The sequence below is a fragment of the Lissotriton helveticus genome, chromosome 2_1 (assembly GCF_964261635.1).
Source record: "Lissotriton helveticus chromosome 2_1, aLisHel1.1, whole genome shotgun sequence".
Taxonomy (NCBI): domain Eukaryota; kingdom Metazoa; phylum Chordata; class Amphibia; order Caudata; family Salamandridae; genus Lissotriton; species Lissotriton helveticus.
This window is the reverse complement of record NC_136059.1, coordinates 10,922,016-10,949,343: the sequence shown is the minus strand read 5'-3', so window position 1 is coordinate 10,949,343 and position 27,328 is coordinate 10,922,016. Positions and strand designations below refer to the sequence as shown.

Genomic DNA, 27,328 nt, shown 5'->3' with positions numbered 1-27,328 from the left:
CGGATTTCAACTTTTGTCACTCATCACAAAATAGTAAAAATATTTTTCCATTTGGCAACTTTGGAGTAATCTCTCCCTTCCTTCTCTTCCCTCCACTCTTATTCCTTTGGGGGGGTTCTCACTTTCTCTATGAACTCAGTGTTATTTAAACTTCACATTAATCTGCATCTAGAAAATATAGTTGATATTTTATTTGAACTTTTGTGATTATCCTTTTTGGATACATGTCTTGTGGCACTCCTGATGAAGGCACCCATGATGCTGAAGTGCGCGTCAAGAATTGACATCTCACAGCCACTTTTGCACTAGTCTTTGTTTTAATATTTCTAGTATCACATTTTTGTATCTTTTGATTGTTGATATTATACTGTTTTCTATACCATCATTTTCAAACATGTATGTATAATACTAACTGTGTAACAGATTTAATATCCAAATCTATTATCAACATGTATTTTTCCCTTTTTTAACAAATACATACCCGAGAGGGTCTTAAGGCACTGGGGGGAGGGGGTGCTGCTACTATTCGAAGAGCCAGGTCTTGTGGAGTCTTCTAAAGGCCAGTAGGTCTTGGGTCTGCCGTATGTGGGTAGGGCGGGTGTTCCAGGTCTTGGCGGCGAGGTAGGAGAAGGATCTGCCACTGGAGTTCATTTATTGGATGCGGGGGACAGCGGCGAGGGCGAAGCTGGCGGAGCGGAGCTGACTTGTGGGGGTGTAGAAGGTGAGTCTCCTGTTCATATAGGCTGGTCCGGCTTTATGCATTGCTTTGTGTGCATGGGTGAGGAGCTTGAAGGTGGTCCTCTTGTTGACAGGGAGCCAGTGTAGGTCTCTCATGTGGGGGGTAATGTGGCTGCAGCGGGGGACGTTGACGATCAGTCTGGCGGAGGCGCTTTGGATGCGTTGTAGTCATCGTAGGTGTTTGTCTGGGATTCCTGCGTAGAGTGTGTTGCCTTAGTCCAGTCTGCTGTTGACGAGTGCCTGTATTACCGTTCTTCTTGTTTCGGTCGGGATCCACTTGTAGATTCTGCGGAGCATGCGGAGGGTGTTGTAGCAGGAGGAGGAGACGGCGCTGACCTGCTTAGCCATGGAGAGGGAGGATTTGAGGATGAATCCTAGGTTGCGTGCATGGTCGGTGGGTGTTGGTGCTGTTCCCTGTGTGTGATCGGCCACAAGGAGTCATCCCAGGCTGATGGGGTGGATCCGAGGATGAGTATCTCTGTCTTGTCCGAGTTCTGCTTAAGGCGGCTACTCCTCATCCAGTTGGCGACGGCCTTCATTCCCTCGTGGAGGTTGGTTTTGGTGGTGTGAGGGTCCTTGGTGAGGGAGAGGATGAGCTAGATGTCATCGGCGTAGAAGATGATGTTGAGGTCATGCTGGTGGGCTACTTGTACGAGGGGGGCCGTGTAGATGTTAAACAGAGTGGGGCTGAGGGATGATCCCTGGGGGACGCCACAGATGATGTCGGTGGCTTTGAACCAGAAGGGTGGGAGGCGGACGCTCTGGGTTCTGCCGGAGAGGTAGGACGTGGTCCAGTCAAGGGCCTTCTCTAGGATTCCAGCTTCTAGGAGGTGTGTCTTTAGAGTAAGGTGGCAGACCATGTCAAAGGCAGCTGACAGGTCCAGGAGGATGAGGGCTTTTGTTTCGCCATTGTCCAGTTGGCGCCTGATGTCATCAGTGGCTGCGATGGAGGCTGTCTCAGTGCTGTGGTTTTGTCTGAATCTGGACTGGGATGGGTCCAAGGTGATGTCTTCCAGGTAGCGGGTCAGTTGTCCATTGACGATTTTCTCGATGACCTTTGCCGGGAACGGGAGCAGGGAGATGGGCCGGAAGTTCTTGAGGTCCTTGGGGTCTGCTTTGGGCTTCTTGAGGAGGGCGTTGATTTTGGAGCGCTTCCATCTTTCCTGGAATGTTGCTGTTTCGAAGGAGATGTTGATGATCTTCCGCAGTTGGGGTGCGATCGCTCCATCTGCTATGTTGAATATGTGGTTTGGGCACAGGTCTGAGATCCTGAGTGGATGGAGTTCATGACCGTGCGTGTCTTGTCGTCGTTGAAGTTGGACCAGGAGGTCAGGCGGAAGGCGCTGGTGGTTTTCACTGGGGAGGTGGAGTCTGGTGTAGTCGGGCGGTCGTGGTGTTGAGGCTGTCGTGGATGTCAGCGATCTTGCGGTGGAAGTAGATGGCTAGTGATTCGCACATATCTTGTGAGGGCGGGATGTCGTTGTCGTTGGTGCTGGGATTGGAGAGTTCTTTTACGATGTTGACTGATATGATGAGATGGTGTTGTCTACGGGTGGCATCCTTGTGGGCTGCGTGGTTGTCTGGTGTGTGTTCGTGGAGCCATATTTTCTCCAGTTTCCGGCATGCACGTTTGGAGATCTGGAGCTCGTCTTTGAACCAGGTGGCTCTCTTGCTGGCATGGTTGTTGGAGGGTTTCTTGAGCAGGGCGAGGGTGTTGGCGCAGTCGTCGATCCACTGTCTGAGGTTGCAGGCTGCGGCGTCTGGGTTGGTGGAGTCGGTGGGTGGGTTCTTGGTGAGGGAGGAGATTAGCTGGTCTTCTGTGACTTTGCGAGGCCGATGTTGGGTGTGGTGGTGCGTGGTTGTTTTTTTTAAAGTGAAATGGATGCAGCGTGGTTGGTCCAGTGGAGTTCGGTGGTGTGGTGGAAGGCAACGTTGGAGCTTGTGGAGAAGATGGGGTCCAGCGTGTGACCGGCGTCGTGGGTAGGTGTGGTAACGAGCTGTCTGTGGCCGAGTTTGGCGAGGTTGTCGATCAGGGTGGTTGAGTTTGCATCGTTGTTGTTCTCGAGGTGGAAGTTCAGGTCCCCAAGGAGGATGTAGTCCGTGGAGGTGAGTGTGTGGGTTCTGGTGAGGTCAGTGATGGAGTTGCTGAACTGAGTCTACGGTCTGGGGGGTGTGTAGACGAGTGTTCCTCTGAGGGTGGTGTTGGAGTTGGTGTGGATTCGGAAGTACAGGTGTTCTTCAGGTGACCTTGAGGGTGGATTTGTGGACGATGGCTGTTCCTCCTCCGGTTCCATTGGTGCAATCCCTGCGGGTGATCTTGTAGCCGTCCGGGATGGGTATTGCAATGTCGGGTGCCGAGGAGTCATTCCACCAGGTCTCGGTCAGGAAGGCCACATCTGGGGCGGAGGTGTCGAGCAGGTCCCAGAGCTCGACGGCATGTTTGCGTGTGGAGCGGGTGTTGAGGAGTATGCAGGGGAGGTGATTGGGTTCAGTCCTTGGAAGTTTGGTGGTTCTGTCGCAGGTGAAGCTGCAGGCGCGCAGGAGAAGGGTCCGTGGGTCCGTTTTGGGGCCGCCTGGAAGCAGCTGTGGTTACGGCCGGTGTTGAGTGCGTGGAGGCTGCTGGCGTTGTAGTGGAGTCTGGTGTTGTGGCGTTCGCGGGGTCCAGGGGTTTTGGCACTGGGCGCGGTGCAGGCACGGACGGGTACAGACCGGCTTGCCTCTGGTGCATCTCTGGTGCCGGCAGCCTCCACGCAGCGGCTAGCATTTGAGGCTGGGAGGGAGGAGCAGCTGGTAGGTGGGAGCGGGGTGGCGAATGGTAGGCGAGGGGCCGTGGCCGTATGAGAGCGACAGCAGGAGCGGGCAGAAGGGTACAGAGGATATAAGGGGTGGGGGGAAAAGAGGGCGCGGGGGTAAAGCAAGGGAAAAAAGGAAAAAATCACCAGGGCAAAGTTAACAGTGGAGCACAATCAAGGGCACAGGGCTAGGGAATGCACAAAAAATAACAGCAGGATTGAACTTTTGTAATGAGCGACAGCGAGGGGGGGAAGGCACTCACAGACAGGAGGAGCTGTGTGGCGTGGGGAGCGGCCTGGCCTGCAATAAAATATTCCTAGTTACACTTCTTTGCCTATAACTTTTTTAAATTCCTCTTTTGTTTTAAACGTCCCTCTTTTTTGCTTCCAAATCTTGCCATTATGCCATACAAGGTGTTTTACTTCCCTGTGCTCCAGGAGAGAGGAAGGCCTGTCTAGAAATGTGTATGAACTGAAAGAAATGTGTACTGAAAGTACCTATGATTCGAGTACAAATGTCAATACTTAATAATATTTAGTGTGTTTAATTGACAGGACAACTGTACTTTCCTGATAAATTGCATTGGTGTAAAATGCATTTGATAAAATTAAACTATTAACCAGTCTAACAAAATACTTCAGGCATCTTCTGCTTACTTTGGGAGTGTTGGAACGTGGGGATCCAGTGAAATATGGAGCTCATCTCCCTCAACGTGCCATAAACTAAGTGCTATGTTTGCAGTTTTAGGCATGCCACCTGCAAATCATCGACATCATGCGTTTAAGTCTAATAAGTTTAACTGAAGCCAACAGACCCTTCAACCTTAAATGCATTAAAGTGCTTGGTGCGCGGCTCCCCAGGCTAGGTTTGACCCCCGGGGAGCCACAGCACACAGTTTAGGAACCACTGGTGTAGACTATCAGTGCAGGCGATCAGTGAAGGCCATCAGTGCAGGCTATCAGTGATTCCTGGAGACTGCCTATCTTCTTCCCGTCCGACATGCATTCGTTGGTCAGTGCTGCCACTGATGCTGGAGTGTATATTTAAGCAAATGTACAATATTTAAATATTAATCAGCAGATATATCTATAAGTTGTTCTGTTAGTAATCATCAATTGCCGTCTTACCCTTCAGCTTTCTCCTTTACTTTCTGCAGCTGCAGGGTGATGACGCCGGCTGTGGAGTCTTTGCCTGGGTAGACCTCCGTGGAGATCTTCTTCTGATTCTCGTCCACCATGATGATCTTGATGCCTTTCCCCTTCAGCAGGTCACTCTTGGTGAGGACGTTCAGGTCCAGTTCGGTCGCCGGGCAGCTTGTATCCTGCATTTTCTTCACATACTCATTGACTTCTTTCTGCTGAACTTCTGTTAATTTATTTTTTGCCCCCTCAACTGGTGTCTTTTTCATATCGCTTTTGTGTTTTTGTTCAATGAAAAATCGCTCAGTCTTATTCCTTCCAAGAATATTGTCGACAGTTTTACCTGCTTGCTTATTCACTGCTGCATGCAAAGGCTTACTCAAAAACCCGTTTAGGCGGCTTGAAAGCAAATCGACAAAGTTATCATTGATCTTTTGGGCTATCATATCCAATAGTTGCTCTTTCATTATCTCTACAGCTGGGTAATTGCGGCGTCTATCATCCTTATAGTCGGCAGCAGATTCTAGCTCATCGCATTCTTTGACTATAAATGGAATGACTCGATTTTCAATCATGTCTTGAGTTGGGGCAGAATTTACCATCCGCACAAACTCAACGGTTCTTTTTCCGACTTCAACACTGAGCTTGAATCCTTTCTGGATGACTCCTTTCACCTTGGCCTCGTCCATGATTGTCAGAATGCCATCTTTCATGGAGTTGAGGTAACTAAAGAATTTTGCAACAGTGCTGCAATCATCAGCGATGTCATCGACAGCAGACCGGCAAACATCTGTCATTAGACTGGTCATCCTCTGTTTATTAGTGTCTTGAATCTGAAAAGACGATGGTTTTTCTGTTTTTAGGGCCATCTCTGGCACCCCATTGACAACTGTAAACTTTATAAGTGTTTGTTTCAAAGCTTGATTCTGCTTGATGGATTTTTCTATCATGGCTTTAAACGCTTTTTCAAATATTTCCTTGAAGACCCCTTCGAGGGCTGCATCCATGCCATAATCTAATGCTTTAATTACACTTTGTTTGGCCATTTCTTGGCCAGTATACTTCACTGCCTGCAAAAAGTTCTTCTTCATGGCAGAATTTGAGGCAAGGTTTTTAATGGAGTTGGAAAGAGTATTTTTGGAAATGGCAGAGGTGGCTGATGTTACAGATGTTTTAACGGAAGAAACTAGCGCTTTTCCTGAACGAATGATGTCATCAGCAAGAGATGCAAATGTTTTTGTTCCATTGAGTAGACCTTTTGTCACTTTCACGACCGCCTGTGCTGCCTTTTTAATGATGCTAAACCCTGCAGTTATGAGTGAGAGCCCAATACTAATGGCCTTGGATATTGTCCATTCTGCCCAATCGAATGCCCCTTTTATCATCCCTTCGATCCCTGATATCATGTCCGATATACCCTCAGAAATCAGACCCATACCGAACTGACTAGCCGTCCCACAGGTGAAAACACACACAAGAATCCCAGCGAGGACCTGCAAAGCTCCAATTATGAAGCAAATGAGAGCACTGATGCAGAATTCTGGCTTCTTCTCAACTTCAAACACAAAGGACAGGCCGTAGTCATACAGAACATTGACTTCATCGGTTGTTATAGGACTGTGATCAGTTGCCAATGAGAAGACGGCCTGGTCCTTCGTAATAGCGTTGCTTTTCTTCTTTTGGAACTCAGTTAGCTTTGAAATGGATTTATCGATGTAATCGATCCAGGACTTGAATAGACTCTTGCGCGTCTGCATTTGTTTTGTGAAGTTGGGATCGTCTCTGTTGTGAGGTTCAAACTTGGCTAAGCAGGACATCTGGCAGGAAACGGTGGTGTTCGTCACCTCCGATACATAGATTTCAATCATTTTTTTGGATTCATTCAAGAGATCCAATGCTTTCTGCATGTAGCCTGCCTGTCCCAGATTAATTGTAATGTAGGCCTGATTGTAGAGTGAGACAGCACGGTACACCCGATCAGTCTTCTCTGCTTTCTTCCAGAATGATAGTGCACCATAATCCAATCCTTTATTCTGAGTGTGGAGGTACATGCGATCCATAGCCTGTTTGATGAAGTCGTAGAAGTTATCTGATTCTCCTCGCAGGAGGCAGTCTGCTCTCTTCTGAATCGCTTGGCCAAGGTCTCTTTTGAGCTCGTTGATGTCTTTGTGTTCATCTACGTCCTTGTCATGTAGTGTGAGCCAAAGAGCCCAGCGCTCCTTTAACGCATTGAGAGCCGGGCGGTAGTCGAGCTTTGTCTGAGAGTAATCAAAGGAGTCGCTGTCACTCGATGAATCAGATGATTTGTAGATATCACGTTGTTCAGCCTTATTGTACTTCCCCTGAAACACATTGAGATGTTCACAAAACTTCTGAAAGAGGTCTTCTCGCATCTGTACTTCAAAGAGCTCCTCAGCCTCCATCTCAGCGATGTGTGTTTTCTGGTAGTCTGCTCTGAGTTGTCTCATCACCTCGATGGGTTGGTCCTGATAGGATGGTGACAGGTCATCATAGTTTATTATCATTTGGACCATGCCAGGGCTTCCTTTGCGAGAGGTTCTGCCAAATATCTGCTTTTCTACCCTCATGTTTGTGGGAAAGTGGGTGAGAATCACAAAGAGTCCTCCACATTTATTTACATCTTTGGAGATTTTAACATCTGTGCCTCTTCCACCGAGGTTTGTGGCAATGATAACATCTCCTGCATCAAACATTCTTGTTTCAATATTGTCTTTATCACTTCGGGTGTACATAGTTACCTTATCTGGCTTGGAAACAGCTTTTAAGTCTATTAAATCTTTTTGAAGCTTTTCAGCTGTTTTCACATCTTCGCAGACAACTAAAGCCGCTTGGCCCTTGCCCCAGCGGGTTGGACTTGTGCGCTCCTTCACATGTTCACAGATACTTTTGATCCAGGCTTCACGGCCACCAACGACCTGGAGAGTTGGTAGCTCAGTCCTCTTAGTATGGCGGTGAGTAGGCATAACATAGCAGGATACTTTGTAGTGTTTTTTAAGAAACTCAACCTCTGCTTCATCCCCTAGGGTCCCAGAGACTCCGAACATGCCTGTGCCTTTAGTGTATCGCTGAAGGAAATGGAAATTTGACATGAAGTTGGTGACGTTGGACAGTGGTGATATCGCCAGCTGGTGCTTCATCTCCAGGAACTGCTGTAAGCCGTCACCCCAGCGCTTGTTCTTCTCAAGGACACCGGTGGCTTTGAAGTCCACTGGGATGATGGAGTGGTATTCATAGATGGGCGAGGTGGACTTCAATTGACTCATGTCTGTGGCTGATTCTATCATGTACTCTCGATCCTTCTCCATCACGATTGCCTTCATAGCATTTTCCACAAAGACCTTCATCCTGTTCTGTGTGTATTCCTTCAGGTAGCCTGGCAGGAGAATAAAGGTCTCATCCTTATTCTCTTGTTTATCTGATGGCTGATAGGTATCTGAGTACCTGATTCTTGATTCCAGTTCAGTGATCGCTCCATCTATCAGATCCTTGTTGCTCATCACAACACAGGCACAGCCATGTTCCAGGAGAAGAATGCGAATTTTGTCATGATCAGATGAGGATTTGTTGTCTGATACGGAACTGATCGCAAATTCAGATGCTTTACCATCCTTTACCTCATAATATTCAAAAACAACAGCATCTTCAAGAACCTTCTGAAATATAGACAAGAGATCTCGCTGCTGAGCCGGCCCAAGTTTTTCCATGAGTTCTTTGATCGCCGAGTCTTGTGGCTCTTGAGTGATTGGCTGATCAGACTCCACTAGGGTGGATTGAAGCTTCTTCACATCCTCTTCAGTAAAGAACCCCAGCTGCAGTCCCGGCATTAGAATGTCGAGGGAGGAGAAATGCTCTGATGTGTTCGGCCCCATGATTGCGGCTGCAGCAACTTTGTGAAAGTATTGTGTACCTGTTGCCCAAAGAGTGTCACCCGTTTCGGCCTCCTGGATGCGTTGGCAAGTGCACATCTTTGCCCAGACGGCTGCCAGCAGTTGTTCTAAGTGCCGCATTCCTGTTGCTGCATGTGAAAGGTAAGTGACTTGGACGCCGCTGTCTAAGGTCATATAGTCCACTTCATCTACAATGGCTATGTCAAAGGTCCGGTCTCCACGGGTTTTGCCTTTTTCAAACTCTTGTTTTAAAATGTCAGCAGCAAAGTTCCCAACAGTACCATACAGAATATCAGCTGCATACGCCTTTTTAATTGCCTTGTCAATTTCTCTCGAGTCAGTACATTCATTTAACCCTGGAGGTGGCACTACACTACAAGAAACATCAAACATTTTGTAGAGTTTGCTCCATTCCTCTTGATCTCGACGGGCAAGCACTGGTGAACTTGTGATCACATCAACCTTCTTCCCTCGGATGGCATGAATAAGGGCGAGCATGGCTATAATGGTAGATTTACCCTCGCCGGTACAGATCTCCAAAAGACAACCATTGCATGCAGGGTCCTTAGAAATTAGAAGAGCCAACAGAGATGCGAGTTGAGTCATGCGGGGAAAATAGCCCTCAATCTTTTCTCCTGACTGTGTTACAATTGTCGTGATGTCCTGAACAGCCACACACAAGCCAATCAAAATTTTCACCAGTGTTTCAATATCAGGATTTTCAAAGTTTATTGATTTGATCATAGCTATACCTTCTTTCTTCATCGCTTCATCCAGATCTAGGGTTTGATATGCTGGAAGCCGAGCTCCAACTTCACTGAGCAGTTTCTCCAAGATAGACAGAACTTTTTCAGGATAATTGTTTTTTCTCATTTCCGCTAGCATGGTTTTTAAATCCTTGTCCTTCTCATTCTTTACATGTTGCCTCAGAAGCAGCACAGGATCCTGCTCCTTCAAAGATGCAATGGTCGTGTTTATTTCAATCTGGTATGTCTGCACACATTGGAGGATGGCCTCCACCTTCTCTTGAGAAACGCTGCTCTCCTCCACCTTCAGAATGAATTGAATGGCCTGGATTGGTGTCCAGGTTCCACTGAATAATATATTCCCAAGGAAGTCTTGGCTGGTGCTGGAAAGCTCAGAAAAGACAGCTCTGGATAGTTTCCCAGCTAAGGTCTTGCTTGTGTTGTACAGTTCCTCTATGATATGAAGGCGAAAGCTGGATATGTCTTTTGTCTCGTTTGTGGACTGTGTTACCCCCTCTTCTTTCAGTGTTACCTGGATTGTTGCTTTAAGGAGACTCAACTGCTCAGTGAGCGAAATATTCTCAACATAAAAGGCGTTGTCCAAACCTCTGTGACACCAGATGGGTATGTCCTTCTTCATCAGGAACTGGGCTACAAGGTACTGCTGGAGTGTTCTCATCCGGTCACTGATGTCCTGGGATTCCATACCCTTCTCTTCTTTGATGTTGATGTCAAGCAAGAGCTGTTTAAACTTCTCCTCAACATTCTTTTCCTGCAATGAAAAGAAACATATTTTATTTACCTCATCAGTTTATAGCTTGAACCAGGTCTCTATTTTACAGAAACAATAGGACCGCTCGATTGCCTTGTGTATCAGCCTTGTAGGTCTGGCATGAGCTCTGTCTGTCCTAAATATTTAATTGTACTCTATAAAATATTGCTATGGTTTAAAAGTCATGCTTTATTTACTAAGTGTGTGGGCCTATCTTGTTATTGTGTAATAAGTCGGTGCTACTGGAAGGTGTAATGTGCTTGCACTTTGATATAAAACATATTTGGAGCCTGTACATCCTCATCCCTCTGTACTTGCCAGTAATGTAAGTTTGAGAAAATGTCATTGAAACCAATCAAGTTCTACAGTTTTATATCTTTCATAAATTCACATGCTTGAATCACCCCCGTTGTCATGGTGGGAGTCAGGTCAAAAGGTCAAAGCTAGGTTACTGTGACTGAGCAGAGCTCATGGAGACTCCCTATCAAACGACGTGCGGAAGCACTCGGAAATATGGAGGCTCTGCATAGGAAGGGTGTCTCTGGGTCTCTGCTCTATTTGGCTGAAGTTTGAATGCTTTGAAACAAGGTCAATAGGTTAACAATTTCAATTATTTCCAAGGGGTTGTCTAAGGCCCATTTATTAACATTGATTTTATATTTCTGTTACAGTGGGACTCCCACATGATGAGGGGGAAGATTCAAGCATGTACATCTATGAAATATCAATACTGGAGAACCACAGTGTACCGGTAAGTAACTTTATTTTTATACCCTCAAAAGAATAGGCACTCATTCGAGCCACCCCTGAGGGGGAGATGTTCCTTCTGAAGTGTTAGATAGGTATACGGTAGAAGCTATCATTACCACATGAATTATACATGTACACAGCAGCATAACATGTCTTTCGCATGAGAAGCTGGTGCTACTCAGACAGCAAACAGGACTTTCTCTGGTAAACAGCATGAAAGATATCAGAAGTTTGGTATATGGTAGGATTTGTTATCACTCTGTGCCCAGGTGTCTTCAGGCTGGTAGCACTGTGGTTGTGATAGATTGTTTTAGAAAGATTAAAAATAAACAATCCCAATGCACTCATAATCTTAGGAGAGACAATGTCATGTGTAATGGAATGACCCTGCAGGTACAGGATGCTAGCAGAATGCATCAAGTTTGGAAAGCAAGCCTTTGTTATTCTGTTTATATCAGTCACATAAAAATGCCTCTGACTGGCACAGCATCAGAGTACTCTGAGAAGCGAAACTGTGAAAAGGTGAACAGTATAGGATGATAGTATTAAAGAAATGTTTTTACCGGCATACCAATGATTTCATTTAAATGTGTTTTGTGTTTTTTAAACTTGCAGATCAATGACTTTCTCTCTAATAGCCAATAACAGTACAAGACATGTGGTACCACAATGGGTTTAACCTTTGACCTTCATGTGCAGACTTGATTAATGGAAGGTGAAAGACGCACCAGTAGTGAGATTTATCAATGTGTAGGACTTCTTCCTTGCCTTTCAAGACATGGCCATGCCAGTCCTGGTATTCATTCACTGCCCAGTCTCTCTGTGGAAAGGCTGAGTGCTCTTAAACCAATGTTCATCCCCAGTAAGGAGATTTATCAATGTGTCTGCAATTCATAAAAGCTTGATTAGCATTGCACAGGCTGCAACACCAGCTCCACAAGGCCCATCGTTTGTTCTGAAACGACTTCAAAGCATCCAGAACGCAGCCAAACGCCTGATCCTCAACATCCCTCAACGCAGTCACATCACTCCCCATCTGAGAGACCCGCACTGGCTCCCCATCAACAAGAGGATAACCTTCAAACTCCTCACCCACGCACACAAGGCACTCCACAACACCGGACCAGCGTACCTCAACAGCCGACTCAGCCTCTACACCTTCACCTTCCAGCTCCGCTCTGCAGACCGCGCCCTCGCCACCGTCCCCCACATCCAAAGAGTAACCAACGGCAGCAGATCATTCTCCCACCTAGTCGTCAAGACATGGAACACCCTCCCCATCCTCCTGCGGCAGACTGAAGACCTTCTAACCTTCAGGAGACTCCTCAAAATCAGGCTCTTCGAACAGTAGCAGCTTCCCCCCCGTCTCTCAGCGCCTTGAGTCCCTCACGGGTATGTAGTGCACTTTATAAGTGCCGTGATTGATTGATTGATCGATTCTCTTGTTCTGGGAAGGCGCCAATAGCTTAACTTCCACTTTTGGGGAATGGGTGTTGACTGTGGAATCTACCATAGACTGGAACACTGATGCACCAACCCCACATAAAGAAGGGCCTGTCTGTGATGTTTTATGCATGTCTTTCACATATTTTTAAGTTGCTCAGGCTAAAAAGTTTAAGTTCTTCCTTTCTTGTGACCTTTGATCCGGGTGCCTATACACTCCCTTTGTTTATAATGCCATGTGATTCCACTGAAAGTCTCTATTTGACATTCCCCGGTAGATGAATCTAGGATTTACAGATCATATATTGTAGGAAAGTAAGATCTTCTTTCATGGTCACCCCCACTTTTGCTGGTGTCATAACTGTTTTCTGGCTAGTCTGTCTGGGATCCTACTAATCAGGACTCCAGTCACTGTGGTTCCTCCCTAAATTGGTCATGGTGAAACACTGGAACATTCCAACTTGGCTACTGGGGCACTCTGGTAAATACCTAGTACATGGTACTGAGGTACCTAGTGCATGGGTTCCCCAGGGGTACCCTGTGGGCTGCAAAATGTATTATGCTACCCACGAGGGACCTACCAAACTCTGACTACAGGCCTGCCATTGCAGTTTGGACCCAGCCATATGCAAATCAGTCTTGACCCTGCGTCCTATGGGAACAGTCCTGCCCGAACTGCCAGGCCAGGTCATCCCTGGACTGGAAACAAGCATCCTAGGACTAGTTTCGGGCTTTCAGCCCTCATCAGCCATTTTGCATATGGCCAGGTACAAACTGGGGTGGCATAGTGAGTAAAAGAATGATGGATTTAACCAAGATCTCTTGCTTAGGGGCGAGTGTTTTGCTTCGTTCTGCATTCTGTCCATCAATTGTGTGTCTTTTGCTTTCCCACCCTAAGTCTGTCCAGACGTGGGTCCCGAGCTTACTGTGCCACTGGAATCAAGCTATCCTGACTGATGAGGGGCGAAACCCCTAAACCGGTCCTAGGATGCTTGTTTCTGGTCCGGGGAGGACCTGACTTGGCAGTTCGGGCTGGTCTGTTCCCACGAGGCACAGGGTCAAGGCTGATTTGCATATGGCCAGGTCTAAACTGGGGTGACATGGTGAGCAAAAGAATGATTTATTTAACCCAGATTTTTTGAATGGGGGTGAATGTTTTGATTTGTTCCGCATTCCATCCATCAATTGTGTGTCTTGTGCTTTCTCACCCTAAGTGCACCAGGTATGCCCAGACATGGGTCACAGGCTCTCTGTGCCACTGGAATCAAGCTATCCTGGCTGATGAGGGGTGAAATCATGAAACCGGTCCCAGGATGCTTGTTTCCGGTCCAGGGAGGACCTGACTTGGCAGTTCGGGCTGGTCTGTTCCCATGAGACACAGGTCCAAGACTGATTTGCATATGGCCAGGTCTAAACTGGGGTGGCGAGGTGACCAAAAGAATGATGGATTCAACCCAGATCTCTTAACTGGGTGTGAATGTTTTGATTTGTTCTGCATTCCGTCCATCAATTGTGTGTCTTTTTCTGGTTCTGATCAACACAATAAGATAGGCATAAAAGGATGAGAAGAACAATCTCACTCTACCATGCAAAAAGATGAGCACATAACAGCCAGCACTCTAGACCCTACCTGAAGAGAGGGTACTGTATTTTGGTTTGTTTATCACAAGTCCGATAGAAGTTAAATAGCCATAGTCCAAGAGTGTGCGGAATATCACAACAAAAGGATGCAAATGAATCTAGAAGCCAGAAATTATACTAATGACAGAATTTTCATTGGTCCCTTTCCAATCTTTTATTCGCGGATGACCTGGTGTTAAGAGGCAGAACGCCAATTGGCTTGCAGAATCTACTGAACAACACCAACAACATCTCGCAAGCCAAAGCACTATGTATTAATAAAAACAAAATAAAATTGATGGCAGTGAATTACTCCAGGAAGAAAAAGCTGAACTGTTATCTGGATGGCCACGGCTTTAATTTGGCCACAGAATATAAATATCTAGGAGTTTTACTGGACAGCAGAGGCTCGTACAAACCTCAGCTGAAGTCCCTGTGCTGGAAAGGCATCACAACTTCCTTAGCAATGAGGCCTCTAATGAAAGTTCTACCAGATCTAACTCTAGATACTCTACTACAGGTCATCCGGGTGTAGCTACAACCAATGCTAACATATGGAAGCGAATCAATGTAAGGGAGAGATGCAATCACTCTGGACAAAATAATCACGAGTGCCTATAGATTGATCTTTCACCTCCTGACCTATCTGATCCCTGTCCAAATTCACCTAGAATTTGGCCTAGAGAAGCAGTCAATGGACAGGAGGGGGTATACATAAAAAGCTGGCACAAGATTAGGGGAGCCGAGCCAGGATCACAAAACTCCATTATGTTCAAATTGTCCCCCGACCCCAGGAAGACCCTCACCTACACACTCATTACCAGCAGACTGGACTACGGAAATGCCCTCTATGCCGGAATCAACAAAAAACTCCTCCGCAAACTCCAGACCATCCAGAATGACGCAGCCAGACCTATCCTCGACAACCCCCGACATGACTACATCACCCAACACCTCAGCAACCTCCACTGGCTCACTGTTGAAAGAAGAATAAACTTCAAGCTGCTCACACATGCCTGCAAAGCCCTCCATAACACTGGACCCCAATACCTTAACAAATAATCTCCTTCCAAGCCCCCAAGAGAAACCTCGGCCCTCCCGCCCTCAACCTAGCTACGGTCCCTCGCATCCACAGGGCCAGAGCTGGTGGCAGATTCTTCTCCTACCTCACGGCCAAGACTTGGAACAAACTCCTCCACTGCATCAGACAAAGCCCAACACTGCATCAATTCAGAAAGGACCTCAAGAACTGGCATGTCGATTAACCAACAGAACTGCTCACATCCACCCCAGCGCCTTGAGACCCTCACAGGTGAGTAGTGCACGTTAAAACCCTTGATTAATTGATTGATATCTGAACCAAGTTGGTATGCCATGGAAACTTCACCTGCCAGAGATTACCTGTTCAATTTATTATAAAAACTATGGTTAACTAGCCCTCTGGTCCACCTCTATAACCCATCAGAGCTTCAAGAAGAAAGTAACAAATGCAGCAAAAACTATACCCTCAATTGAAGATAAAGAAACCCTGGCAAAAAGAGTGCATGTCTGGCCAGTGCTCAATGACCATAAAGTTCTTAAACCACAAACTTATTTAAGCACAGATTTTAAAAAGAAGACACAAGAACAATTCTGAAGACGATGCTTTGGTATCTTACCGATTCTTCCACACCAACACCCTTGGAAAAAGATACCAGCAGAGCATACCTGCCGCCTCTGGAACAGGAAGTGGGGACCTTGTCCATGTTATCTGTATTCGCCCAAGCCTAATGGACAGGAGGCGCACTCTACTTCATCCAACCCTTAAACAGAGGGGCATCAGGACTTGTAGGCAGGCATTGAAGCTATGATTCAACTCTACTGCTACCCAACTAAACTGCTGCCTCACAAAGGTCTATGACATGGTGGAAAAGAGACTCATGTGCCAGTCTGAAGTGTACATTGATTTGGCTAAATTGCAATGGTTATGTTTACATCTTGATGCACCAGCACTTAAACCTGGCATATTTTTTGCTCCTAACAAGTCAACTAGGATTGAGAGCTGGGTATGGTCTCCCTCTTACGCTGCATTATTATTTAACCCCGTTAGGGAACTATACATTTTACACATGGTGTATACATCAAAAAGATGGATGGATTTTATGGGGTTTTTCAATGTAATGTTTCTATTTTTAATTGTGTGCTTTAATTAACTGAACAATAAACGTACTTACTTACTTACTTACTACCTCAAATAATGGTACTGTATCTTGGTTTGTTTATCACAAGTCCGATAGAAGTTGAAAGGCCATAGTCCAAGATTTTTTTCTGAATATCCCAACAAAAGGAGAAAAATTAATCTAGAAGCCAGAAATTATATCAATTACAGCATCGTCATGAATGTATCTAGAGAGCTACGGTCCTGACGGTATGGGGAAACTAAACACCTACAGCAAGATATTCCGCTCATTTGGAACAGAGGGCTGTTCTTTTCTTTTTAGTTTTTTAAGGTTGATTGTTCCTTTGGTATACTGCCTGCATTGTATTTCAGGGACCCTCTCTTTATTTGTCTAGTTAGCTCCACAGCATGATTGCTGTGAGGGATCACTTGTTTTTTCTGTGGGGATCGCACTGAAGGTTTCTTTGTGTGACATCACTTGTGGGTGTTGTCACTATACACTGTATCATTCTTTCTGTGCTCATTCTATACTTTTCCGCTGACTCACTAGAATTCTATAGAGAAAAGGGAGTTTTTTTACTGTTTCCTTATTGGTCTAAATGAGATATGCCAATTTTCCTATTTTGATTGATTTATGGAGAGAATTAAAACATTGGGATTTAGTGATGAGGACTTTGCCAAACTCCTGGGAACACATCTGTAGGAGATAAACCATTTACCATATCAAAGAGTTTGAATGATGATTGGATCAAACTCCTTAACTTGAAGAAGAAATAAAAAAGGACAGAGTTACAGGCTAATTTCATGCTTGAAGATCTAAAAGCCAGCACTATACTGATTGGTCTTAGAGTTAGGAACATCCCAGGCCTTTTTTTATTTATTTTTTTAAATATGTTTTTATTGTGTTTTCATTGACATGGTACATACAAATAAAGACATGTAACATTTGTGGCAAATAGATCATATCGCTTATTCTTTTATAGAACATAAAAACGTCATGAGCTTTTTGTTTGTATTTCCTGGGGTGGTTGGTTACATGTCCCACTGGGCTAATATTTTTGGGTACAACGTTGTGACAGACCTGCGCTGTTGGCCCTGTGCTTGTTCCTAAACATATAACATGAACATATAACATATGGATGTTGGCGGCTGGTTGAAGATCGGGGTGCATCACCCTGCCTGGTTATCGGACCACCAGAGAGGCAGTTACTCTACTTAACAAAGAAATAAGGAACTTGAAGACAAGATAATATCTTAGATGAAACAAAGAAAAAAATGGAAGTGGAAGATGTGAACATTGAGCTCTACTAATTCAGCGACTATCTAATAAAGAAAAAGACTGGGAAAATAAGAAAAGACATAAGATTCTTTTCACAAGAACGTATTTACCCATTTCTCGTAGCAAACTATTGTTCCGGATGCTAAGAAGACATATCTGAACATGACCAAAAGACATGGACTAGTAAGAAAATTATAATCTTTTTGGATTCTACGGACTCAGACAGAGAGGGTCCTTCAGGCCAATTGGATTCCTATAACAACAGAAGGGTGCGATACTCAGGTCTGCTTTCTCCAGGGTGCGGGAGGCGGGGCCAGTCCTCCCCGCGGCCATGATAAAGGGGCTCCAGTCGTCATGCAGTGCGGGCTGCCCACACCAGGCCATCAGAGGCCTTCAACGAACCCACGTGTTTCCTGGTGGCAGCCCGAAGTTCTCTACTTTCTAAATCCCCTGATGTTGCCCTAATCCCTGTAGTAGATGAGCCTTTGTCACCACCCCCATTGCATGCATCCTATCCACATCAAGCCGGACACAAAGAAGGACAGAATGTGAAAGGTGATTGGATGTTAGAAAGGTAGACTTTTATGCTCTGAATTCTCACCGATATTTGCAAAGCCAGACGATTCAAATAAGCCATTGAGGATGTTAAGAAGAGGCTGGTTGGCAGGGAACAAGCTTATGCCTATTGTGATCAAGTAGATAAAGATGGAGTTAGCACTAAAGATGCATCACATAGTGAAGAGCACCACCCCCATGGGACCTCCCAACTCTGTCCCCTACCTAGCAGATTCTATAAATTTGATTCCAAGGGTGCGTAAAATAGGCAATTTGTTTCTTTGCTCACAATGCCATTCCAGTTTGGACCCAGCCATATGCAAATCAGCATTGACCCTGTGCCTCATGGGAACAGTCACGACCGAACAGCCAAGCCAGGTCCTCCCTGGACTGGAATCAAGCATCCTAGGACCGGTTTTTGGCTATCAGCTGTCATCAGCCAGGATAGCTTGACTCCAGTGGTGTGGAGAGCCTGGGACTCACGTCTGAGCATACCCAGCCCACTCTGGGTGACAGAAGCAAAAACAACAGGTGATGGACAGAATGCAGAACAATGTCATACATTCACCCCAGTACAGAGATCTGGGCCTAAATCCATTGTTTTTTTGCTCACCATGCCATTTAGTTTGGACCCAGCCATATGCAAATCAGTCGTGACCCTGCACCCTATGGAAATAGTCCAACCCAAACTACCAGGCCAGGTCCTCCCTGGACTGGAAATAAACATCCTAGGACCAGTTTCAGGCAATAATTGTAATAATTCTCTTCCAATATCATATACTCAAAGGGGATCTTAATGTACCCAATGACAAATCTAGAAGGGATGAACTCCCTTGCATTCCTCCAGAGGACCAAGAAAGTAATAAGAAAAGCCTCAAAAGAAGTCCGGCTAGTGATTGGACTGCCCCCAGCTTCATGCCCATATGTGAATATCCTTGCAGGTGTCCCAAGTTTAAGATGGAATCATATTTACAACCATTTGATAAGACACTGAACTGGTTGGGCTGTTAAAGAAGTTTTATGACCTTGTTCACTAATAACATCTTGATGCTGAGGAAGATGAGGTGGATCAAGCAGGACCAGGAGGTCTGACAGTAAGACCTCTGACCTCCTGGTCAGGGAACTCTGCTCTAGCAGCTCTGTCGTTGCGCCACTGCCAAAGGCGTAACAACACCTCTCACTCTGCCACCTGCTCCGACTGCCAAAGCCCCCTCTACCTCTAAGTCCAGGTAGGTGTTCGAGGCCCTCCTCCACCTGCAGGGTCCTGCCTGCCCCTCATCCCCGATGGTCCAATGAGAGAGCCTTGCTCCTTTGCTGGTCTGCTCGGCCAACCTTCTCTGTTTGACTATCTTTTGTCTGTCTATTCTGTTTGTACTTTTATTGTGCCTGTTTTTCTGTTTTTTTGTATTTTTCGCTATTTGTTGAGTCCTCTGTTTTACTTCTATTGTATCCGTTATTGCTTCCCTTTTCTTACCACTGCTACCCCCGTGGCCCCTCCCCCTGCCAGTTCCTGCTCCCACCTCTCAGCTACATTTAACTGTTCCCTATTTAATGGCAGCCATGCGCAGCGGGCGAGCTGCTGGCGCACCAATGGTAAGCCTGTCTACGACCAAAACCAGGGACCCTGGTTCTCCAACCACCCACTACTATGAATCAGCTGCCCTCCATGCACTCAACACCAGAAGGAATAAAAACTTCCAGCTGTCTACACGGAGCACCACCCATGGCCAGTTCTCCTGCCAACCCTGCTGAAAAACCTTCACCAACCCATGCACCTCCCACGGCTACCGCCCTCCCGCCAGACACCAGCGCACCTGAAGCCCTGAAGTGCATCCTCCTCAACGTAAGCAACCGTGCCAGGCGTCTTCTTCATGGAAACCTGGACCAACTCCACCTCTGCCCCGACAGTGCTACCGCCATTCCCGACAGATACAAGATCCAGAGGATGGACCGCCCCAACTCACTCAGGAGGAGGATTCGCCATCACGAACAAGAACTCCCTTCGACTCACCATGTACAACACGAGCAACTCCTTGTCCCCCATGAAACACCTAAATTTCCAGACCCAAACCAGCCCTAGAACGACCCTACACTGCACACTAGCCTACAGAACTCCCGGACTATGAACCACGTTCACCACAACCATCACTGACCTCATTGCGTCCTACTACATACTGCTCAGAGACCTTAACTTCCACCTCGCAGACAACCTCAGTGACCCCAAATCCACTGCCCTCCTGGACAACCTCGCCAACATCAGACTGAAACAGCTCGTCACCAACCCTACCCACAAGGCAGGACATACCCCTGACCCCATCTTCGAAGGAGGTCACAAATCCACTTCAGCCTCAACACACAACCCCACTAGACAGACCACCACGGTGTACACTTCTCTTTCAACACAGCCACAGCTCACAAACCTACACCAAGTCCTGCATGAAGGAAATGGAGCACGGTCACCGAGGAGCACTGTCATGGTTAGGGGCTGCGGCTCTAAGGGCACGGGCAAAAGCTTGCGCTCAATATGTGGTAAGATGCATAATGTCATTTCTCCAGCACGTCATTAGTGGTCCTGCCATCGAGTATGGAACCCTTAGTTCTGTTTCTTATGTATTCCCCTTGCCTGTTTAATAACATGTTCTCTTAAACATTAGAAAATACTCAATTTGTGCTTTAGATGCAATACTTTGCCAAAACTGCGATGTTAACAAAACTGCAATGTTAAGTGCTTAGATGTAATACTTTGACAAAACTGCGATGTTAAGTACAAATATGTGACAAACTGTGATCTGATTATGTGGTGAAAGCAGTACAGAAACAGGCAAATGTCCATTGTGAATTTGTTACGCTTCTTAATAATGCTTAAAGTACTATTGCCAGTTAATATTTCCTATTTCCTGGTTGCCGTAAAATCTGAAGCCACGCCCCTTATCTAGACATCATTCCGCTCTACGAGCGTACCTGCTACACCTGCGGCTCAAGGGTGGTTCCCTATTATAAAAGGAGATCACTCCCGGATCGAGTCGCTCGCTATTTCTCTCTTCACCTCGACGGAACTGCGGTCTTTGGTGGCCAGCTGCTGGATGTTTTCCGGTGTTGCAGGACCTTCGCGCTTCATCTGTAGGCTTCAGGATCCTGACATCGGATCGTTATGCTGACTTCTGAGACCCGGTAGGATGTTTAGAGGGAAACGTTTCAGGGGGTTGTTTGGCAAATAACTCGGATGTGAATTTGCTTGAACCTTCTTGACAATTACACTTGCTAATTTTTTGAATAACTAACTGGAGAACTCTTTACTTCAGTATTAAGAAATGGACTTGAGGAAGCTTTCCCATGAGACATACTTGAGTTAAAAAATCCTGATTACAAGGATCATTTTTGGAACCTTTTGGAGACCAATGCTTCTATGAAGAGCGTGGCTGGTCCAGCATTTCTTCGTTCATAAGAAAAGTTACAGGAACAGTTGAACATTTCAAAAGGAAGAACATATGCTGATTCTTATTCATTATACTGATTATAACAGTTGGGAAATTCAGGTGAATGTTTATTTATATACATACAATTATAGGCCTATGGCATTATAGTTAGAATTACTTCAGTTCATGTTCTTTTGTTCTTATCTGTCATTCTTGCCTTACAGATCTCCTTCCCCACTGTTCCTTTCCCAGAACCCTATCCCCTCACCTGGCCACTCTAAAACTCTGTGTCATAACGACTATTCAGAGTTGGAGGTGCCAGGAGGTGGGTCCTTCTGTCATTGTGCAAGTCCCGAGGAAAAACAGTCCTGACAAGCACCTCAACTCCACCCTGAACAACGATCCCCGTCCCACTTTGACTCACGTCCACTCTAAAGCCACCAAACTACACAGATGGATCAACAAATGCGCAGTTAAGCTCACCCCCCTCTGCAACCCCGACAGACAGCACCCCATGAAAACCAACTGGTTCACCACTGGCCTCCGAGAATCCAGACTCACCTGCAGACGTCTCGAGAAATTATGGAGAAACAGCAAACACTCAGAAGATCGGACCACCTACAAGAACGCCATGACAGAATAACATGAACTCATCACATACACCGAAAGGACCTTCATCCAGAACAAAATCCTCGCCAACTCCAGCAACTCGAAGGAACTCTTCAGCATCATCCAGAACTCACCAAACCCCCCAGTGAAAATTCGGACGTCATACCCTCCCAGGAGCTCTGCAACAAACTCGGCTCCTACTTCCAACTGAAAATCAAGTCCCTCTACGATAACTTGAATGAACAGACACCAGACAGCAACACCACTCCTTCCTCCAGCAATGCCAGCCAGCCTACCATCGCCACCTGGACCCCGGTCACCACCAAAGACACAGCCACAATCATGAAGGGCATTCACTCAGGAGCCCAAACGGAACCCTAATCGCCACACATGTTCCAAGAGCCAACATAGCACCAGAGCTGAGACACACCATTAACGCCACCTTCGAATCCGGCACATTCTCTGATGACTGGAAATGCGTAGACGGACCTCAAAAACTACCAACCCATCTCTCTCTTCCCCTTTGCGGCCAAAGTCACTGAGAAGATCGTCAACATCCCGCTAACAAACTTTATCAAAGACAACTCAATCCTCGACCCTTCCCAATCTGGATTCTGCAACAACCACAGCACTGAGACCTCCCTCCTCGCCACCACAGATGACATCAGCAATCTTCTTGAGCAGGGCCACACAAGGCCCTCATCCTACTAAATCTCTCCCTGCTGCCTTAGATACTGTTTCCCACCTGTTAGACTTGGGCCTTAGGGCAGGTTCACCCCTAATCTTTTTGCCTTTATTTGTGACCCTGTGTAGTGATTTTTGGGTCTTGGCGCACTTTTTCCCTGTGTCCCAGAGTGAAAGTGCGTGCGTGTAGTATGGCTGGCCTGCCCTCCCATAGGAATGCATGGGGAATGTGTGTGCCCTGGTAGTTCCTGATGTGTGGGGAGTGCAGGCTCGAGTTTAGTATGTATGAACTCGTGAGAATGAATGCTGCGCAATGCTCTGTGCGGCTTGTGTGTGTCTAGAAGGGAAGTGCTACTTCTGGACATTGATGTATGTGTGCAGTGAGGATAGTGGAGCGTGATTGGCTGGAGCTGGCTGGCATGCCAGGCTCCAGGAAGTCTGGATGGGTCTGCCCGGTGGTGAGTGTGAGATCAGCATGAGTGATGTGTGGGAGGAGTAGATCTGTGTCCTGGATGGGCTGGGTTTTCCCCACACAATGCTGGCTCCGCCCCCCTGTGGTTTGTCTAATGACCCTAGCCTCCCCAGTGAATGAAAGGGGTGGTTGGGCCATCAAGGGTACTCCCAAGCCAGCTGCAACTGGTTTCCCCCCACCCTGCACCTCCTAACAAAGGATTTCTCTGTATAAATATGGGGCTGTGTCCCCACAGAAATTGTTCTACTTTTGGATCCTTGCCAGAGGGGGCTGTTGCTGCTGCTGGGGCCAGGAGGACCGCCACTTGGGGTGTCTCCCTGCCTGGAGACCCAGTGTGCTGGCTCTGGCCCTGCCTTGCCCCCCTGCCTGCCTCCAGACCCTGCTGGAGCCTTTGTTTTACTCTTAGCGCTTGGGAGCGCTTTATCTTTACCCCTAGCGCTTGGAAGCGCTTATTTGCCTGCTAGCGCTGTGGAGCGCTCTATTTTGGTTATAGCGCTAGGAGCGCTTTATTTTCACCCAGCTCTGCCTTCTGGCGCCTCGGAGTGCCGAAATTGACATAGCGCGCAGAGCGCTGTTACTTTCCTGCCAAGCGGCTGCCACGCCGCATTTGCCCATTTTTATTGATTGAAGCCGGTGCCCACCCGGCATTGGCCGCCCGTGATCACCGCCGCAGCCCAGGAGCATCGAGAACCGTTGCCGGGCCGCTGCCTAGTGCGACCCGGAAGTCCCGCCTCCGTATCCCCAGGGCCGCGCTGCCATTGGCGGCCCCAGGGGAAGTCAGGCAGAGTGCGGCAGGACAAGGCCAGGCGGAGACGAAGGAAGCAGCCGGACGAGTCCCCGAGGCTCCCCGAGTGTGGAGAGAGGAGCCCTGCAAGGAGACCGGCAGCGAGTGCTTCCCCGCCTCCGCAGACCCTGCAAGACCTGGTGAGTGAGGGACAGGGTCTTTTGAATGTAGAGTGGCCCCGGTTGGCAGCGGGCCACTCCGAGAACCTGGGGCATTTGAGTTCCTGCGTCCACGAGGGCGCCGGGCGCCTTGTGTGATTTATGAGCCCCGAGAGGCTCTTGGGGGGCATTGGCAGTTGTTCCTGAGTCCCCAGCCGCGGGACTCCAACGTCGCCCCATAGGTGCTTGAGGCCCACAGCGCCCAGTTGTATTTAGAGCCCATAGAGGCTCTGGGGGGCATTTCATTGTTGGAGAGCGCTGAAGCTCTTAAGGGCCATTTACTGTGCTCTAGGGCCCCGAGAGGCTCAGTGTCCCATTTTTGTTTTGCGTGCTCACAGAAGCTCGAGGAGGCAGTGCTTTGTTCTACAGAGCCTGAGAAGGCTCACAGCGCCCACATTTGTTCTAGAGCCCCAGAGAGGCTCTTGGGTGCCACCTGTGTTCTTGAGCCCACGAGGCTCCAACGTGTGCCCATCTGTGATTTACAACTGTCCAGCACTTAGTGGACAGTTGCTACGTTTAGGCTGTTGTTCTGTGCTGCCTGCGCAGACCTCCCTGACACTGAGACTCAGGGCATTCCGCCCCTTTCGAGGCCAGTTGGCCTGAGGGACATTTTGAGTGTTGTGCTACATGCACCCTGCGCATTGTGATTTCTTTGCTATATGATTCTTGCGCAAAAGTTCTAACCTGCACCTCTGAATGTGTTTTAATGTTACATGTGCAATTCTTGTTTATTATTACCTTTGCTAAAAGTGACCTGCTTAGGTGATTCTTTGTTCTTTTATTCCCCTTTGCTAAAAGTGACCTGCTTAGAGGAATGTTTGTTTTTACCTTTGCTAAAAGTGACCTGCTTAGGTAATTCTTTATGTGTTTATCCCCTTTGCTAAAAGTGACCTGCTTAGAGGATTGTTTGTGTTTGATTGCCTTTGCTAAATGTTACTTGCCTAGGTGATTATTTTAGGTTTCCTTCCCCCTGCGTGATTTCCCTACAGAGACTAGGGTGGCGTAGGAGGTGATAGGTTTTCCTTCCATAGGTCCTGCTGATAAGGTCCTAGCTCCCTGCGTGATTTCCCTACAGAGACTAGGGTGGCGTAGGAGGTATTTTCCCTTTACCAGTTGTTACTGGTTGTATGCTACATTTTCTATTTCTGTGTTACAGTCATTATATGTTGATGTGCTAAAGTGTTATACCTACAAGTATTATTTCTAACAAGTGCATACCCCTGACAGTGGTCCAGGTGGCCCTGTCCTGTACATAATCCCTTGTAAATCTTGCCCGTGCCTGTTGGCACATTGTAAAGTGTGTGTGTTATCTAATGTGTTTTTATTATTATAATACAAAGGCTATTTTTGATATAACCTTGTGTGGAGTTTCCTTTGTGGTGGGCCTTTGATTGTTGTCGCTGGGGTGCGCGCGCAAACGCTTTACACATCGCCTCTGAGATTAGCCTTGCTGCTCGCGCCACGTTACCTAGAGGGTGAGCGGGGGTTATCTTGGTGTGTGACTCCCTAGCCCTGACCTTAGAAATGGTGATCCCTGACTGACCTCGACGCGAGTCTTGGCCGGCCAGGGTCCCGTTTCTAACATTGGTGGCTAGCGGTGCGGATTGGACTTGCGTTTGCGTTGTACCACAGTGGCGACAGGCCACACTTCAAAACTCTGCAATTTTAGATAACCACATTTTTGGGATTATTGTTTTTAGGGAAGTTCAGTTTTGCTTCTCCTGAAAGGTGTCATTTGTATTTTGTCCAGTACCTTGTTCCCCGCCCTGCTCCCAGAGTTTGGTACCTGTGTCGCTAGTGGTCAGGTTGAGATAATCAGGGGTGGTAGAAACTGCCTTACCAGTCCGAGGGGAGGGTTGTGTGTGAATGAGTGTGTGTTACGCTGGACAGTGGAGTGCAAGTTCTGAGATAGGAATCTTGCTGAATTGTGTTAATTGTGTACTCCTGTTTAGCTCAGACCCCCAGGTTCCCTGTGTGATCTCGTCTCTAGAACGTCTGCCAAAATGGAGCCTGTTTTTGATCTCAGTGATCTAGTTTGGTACAGTATGCAGGAGTTGGAAAGGTTCTGTAGAGAGAGAGACATAGGGGTGGATGAGTCAGATACTGAGAACCAACTTAGGAACCACCTGGTCCAATGGTATAAGGATCAAAGGGATCTTGAGCGCAGCGAGGAAAGGGACCAGGCCACATGCCATGAGGGTGGTGAGTCTGTGGGGAGCCCTGAAGATTCTGATGAAGAATGTGAGTTGGATGATGACAGTGGTTGGGCCCCAGCAGATAGTGAGGACCCCATAGGTAGGGAGTCCCTTGCTGGGCCCAGTGTCAGTACCAGCGCCCCATCCCTTGTCCTGTCCCCAGAAGAGTGGGAAGATAGGGAGAAAGAAAGGGAGCACCAGTTAGCGATGGAACAGCTCATGTTAGAGCATGCCCAGGCTATGGCGCAGCTAGAGATCGAAAGACTCTTAGCGCAGGAGAGGATAGAGGTGGAGAGAAGGGCCATCATCCGTGAGAGAGCAGCCCTAGAGGATAGACTCTCCCCTGCGCACAGTTGTAATTGTCTGGATTCCCCAGAGAGGGTGGAGTCCAGTGGTGGCAGCTTTTTAAATGTCAGTGTAGACAGTCCCACTCCCAGTTCCCCGAGTATGGTTCCTGTTTCCCCAGAGGAGGAGAATAGGTTGAGGTTTAGGAACCTTAAGAAACCATCTCACCAGAAGTGGGGGTATTTTGTGGATGACTGTTCGGATGCAATGTGGGGTTGGCTGACGGCTAACTCGGACAATGAGGTGGACGGTGTGGTGAATATGTTCCTCAAAGAGCAGTTGCTCAGTGTTGTTTGTCCAGAGTTGCGCCAGCACCTGCTGAAGTTGAAGTGTTTTTGTCCTTGGGACCTTGCAGAGGAAGCAGAACGCTGGGACAGTGCGAGAGGTTCTTTTGAGTCACTAGTGAGTGATTCCAACAATAGTGGGTCAGGTGTCTTCCAGCCCAGTGTGGTGGCGGAGGGTGAGAGTAGCCCAGCTAGGTCCTTGGTTAGTGAGAAGGGTGTAGGGGCTGACTGCCTGTCTCAGTGGAGCGGGAGTGAGTGTGTGACCGAGAGTCCCCAGACGCCCGAAGCCCTGTCACAGAGCCTGGATGGTTTCTTTAGGGAACACCAGGAAAGGAACCTAGACTTGCCTGTTAGTTCACTTGAGGGAGATCTCCTAGTGTGTAGAGAACCTGGAGCATCTGTAAGCGGAGCTTCTATGGTCCTAGAAGCTGGCAGTACCGCTCCAGGAGGGAGAGTACAGAAGTCCAGTGAAAGGAGTGA

General features: G+C 47.3%; 1 protein-coding gene across 1 annotated transcript in view; it reads right to left on the bottom strand.

Annotated features, from left to right (window-relative positions):
* LOC144819179 (uncharacterized) overlaps positions 1 to 27,328 on the bottom strand; it is a 237,018-nt gene that overhangs the window by 48,347 nt on the left and 161,343 nt on the right. The window contains exon 4 of the mRNA XM_078677151.1: positions 4,659 to 10,096. Coding sequence (XP_078533277.1) covers positions 4,659 to 10,096 — 5,438 coding nt within the window. The remainder of the gene's footprint in view (positions 1 to 4,658; positions 10,097 to 27,328) is intronic.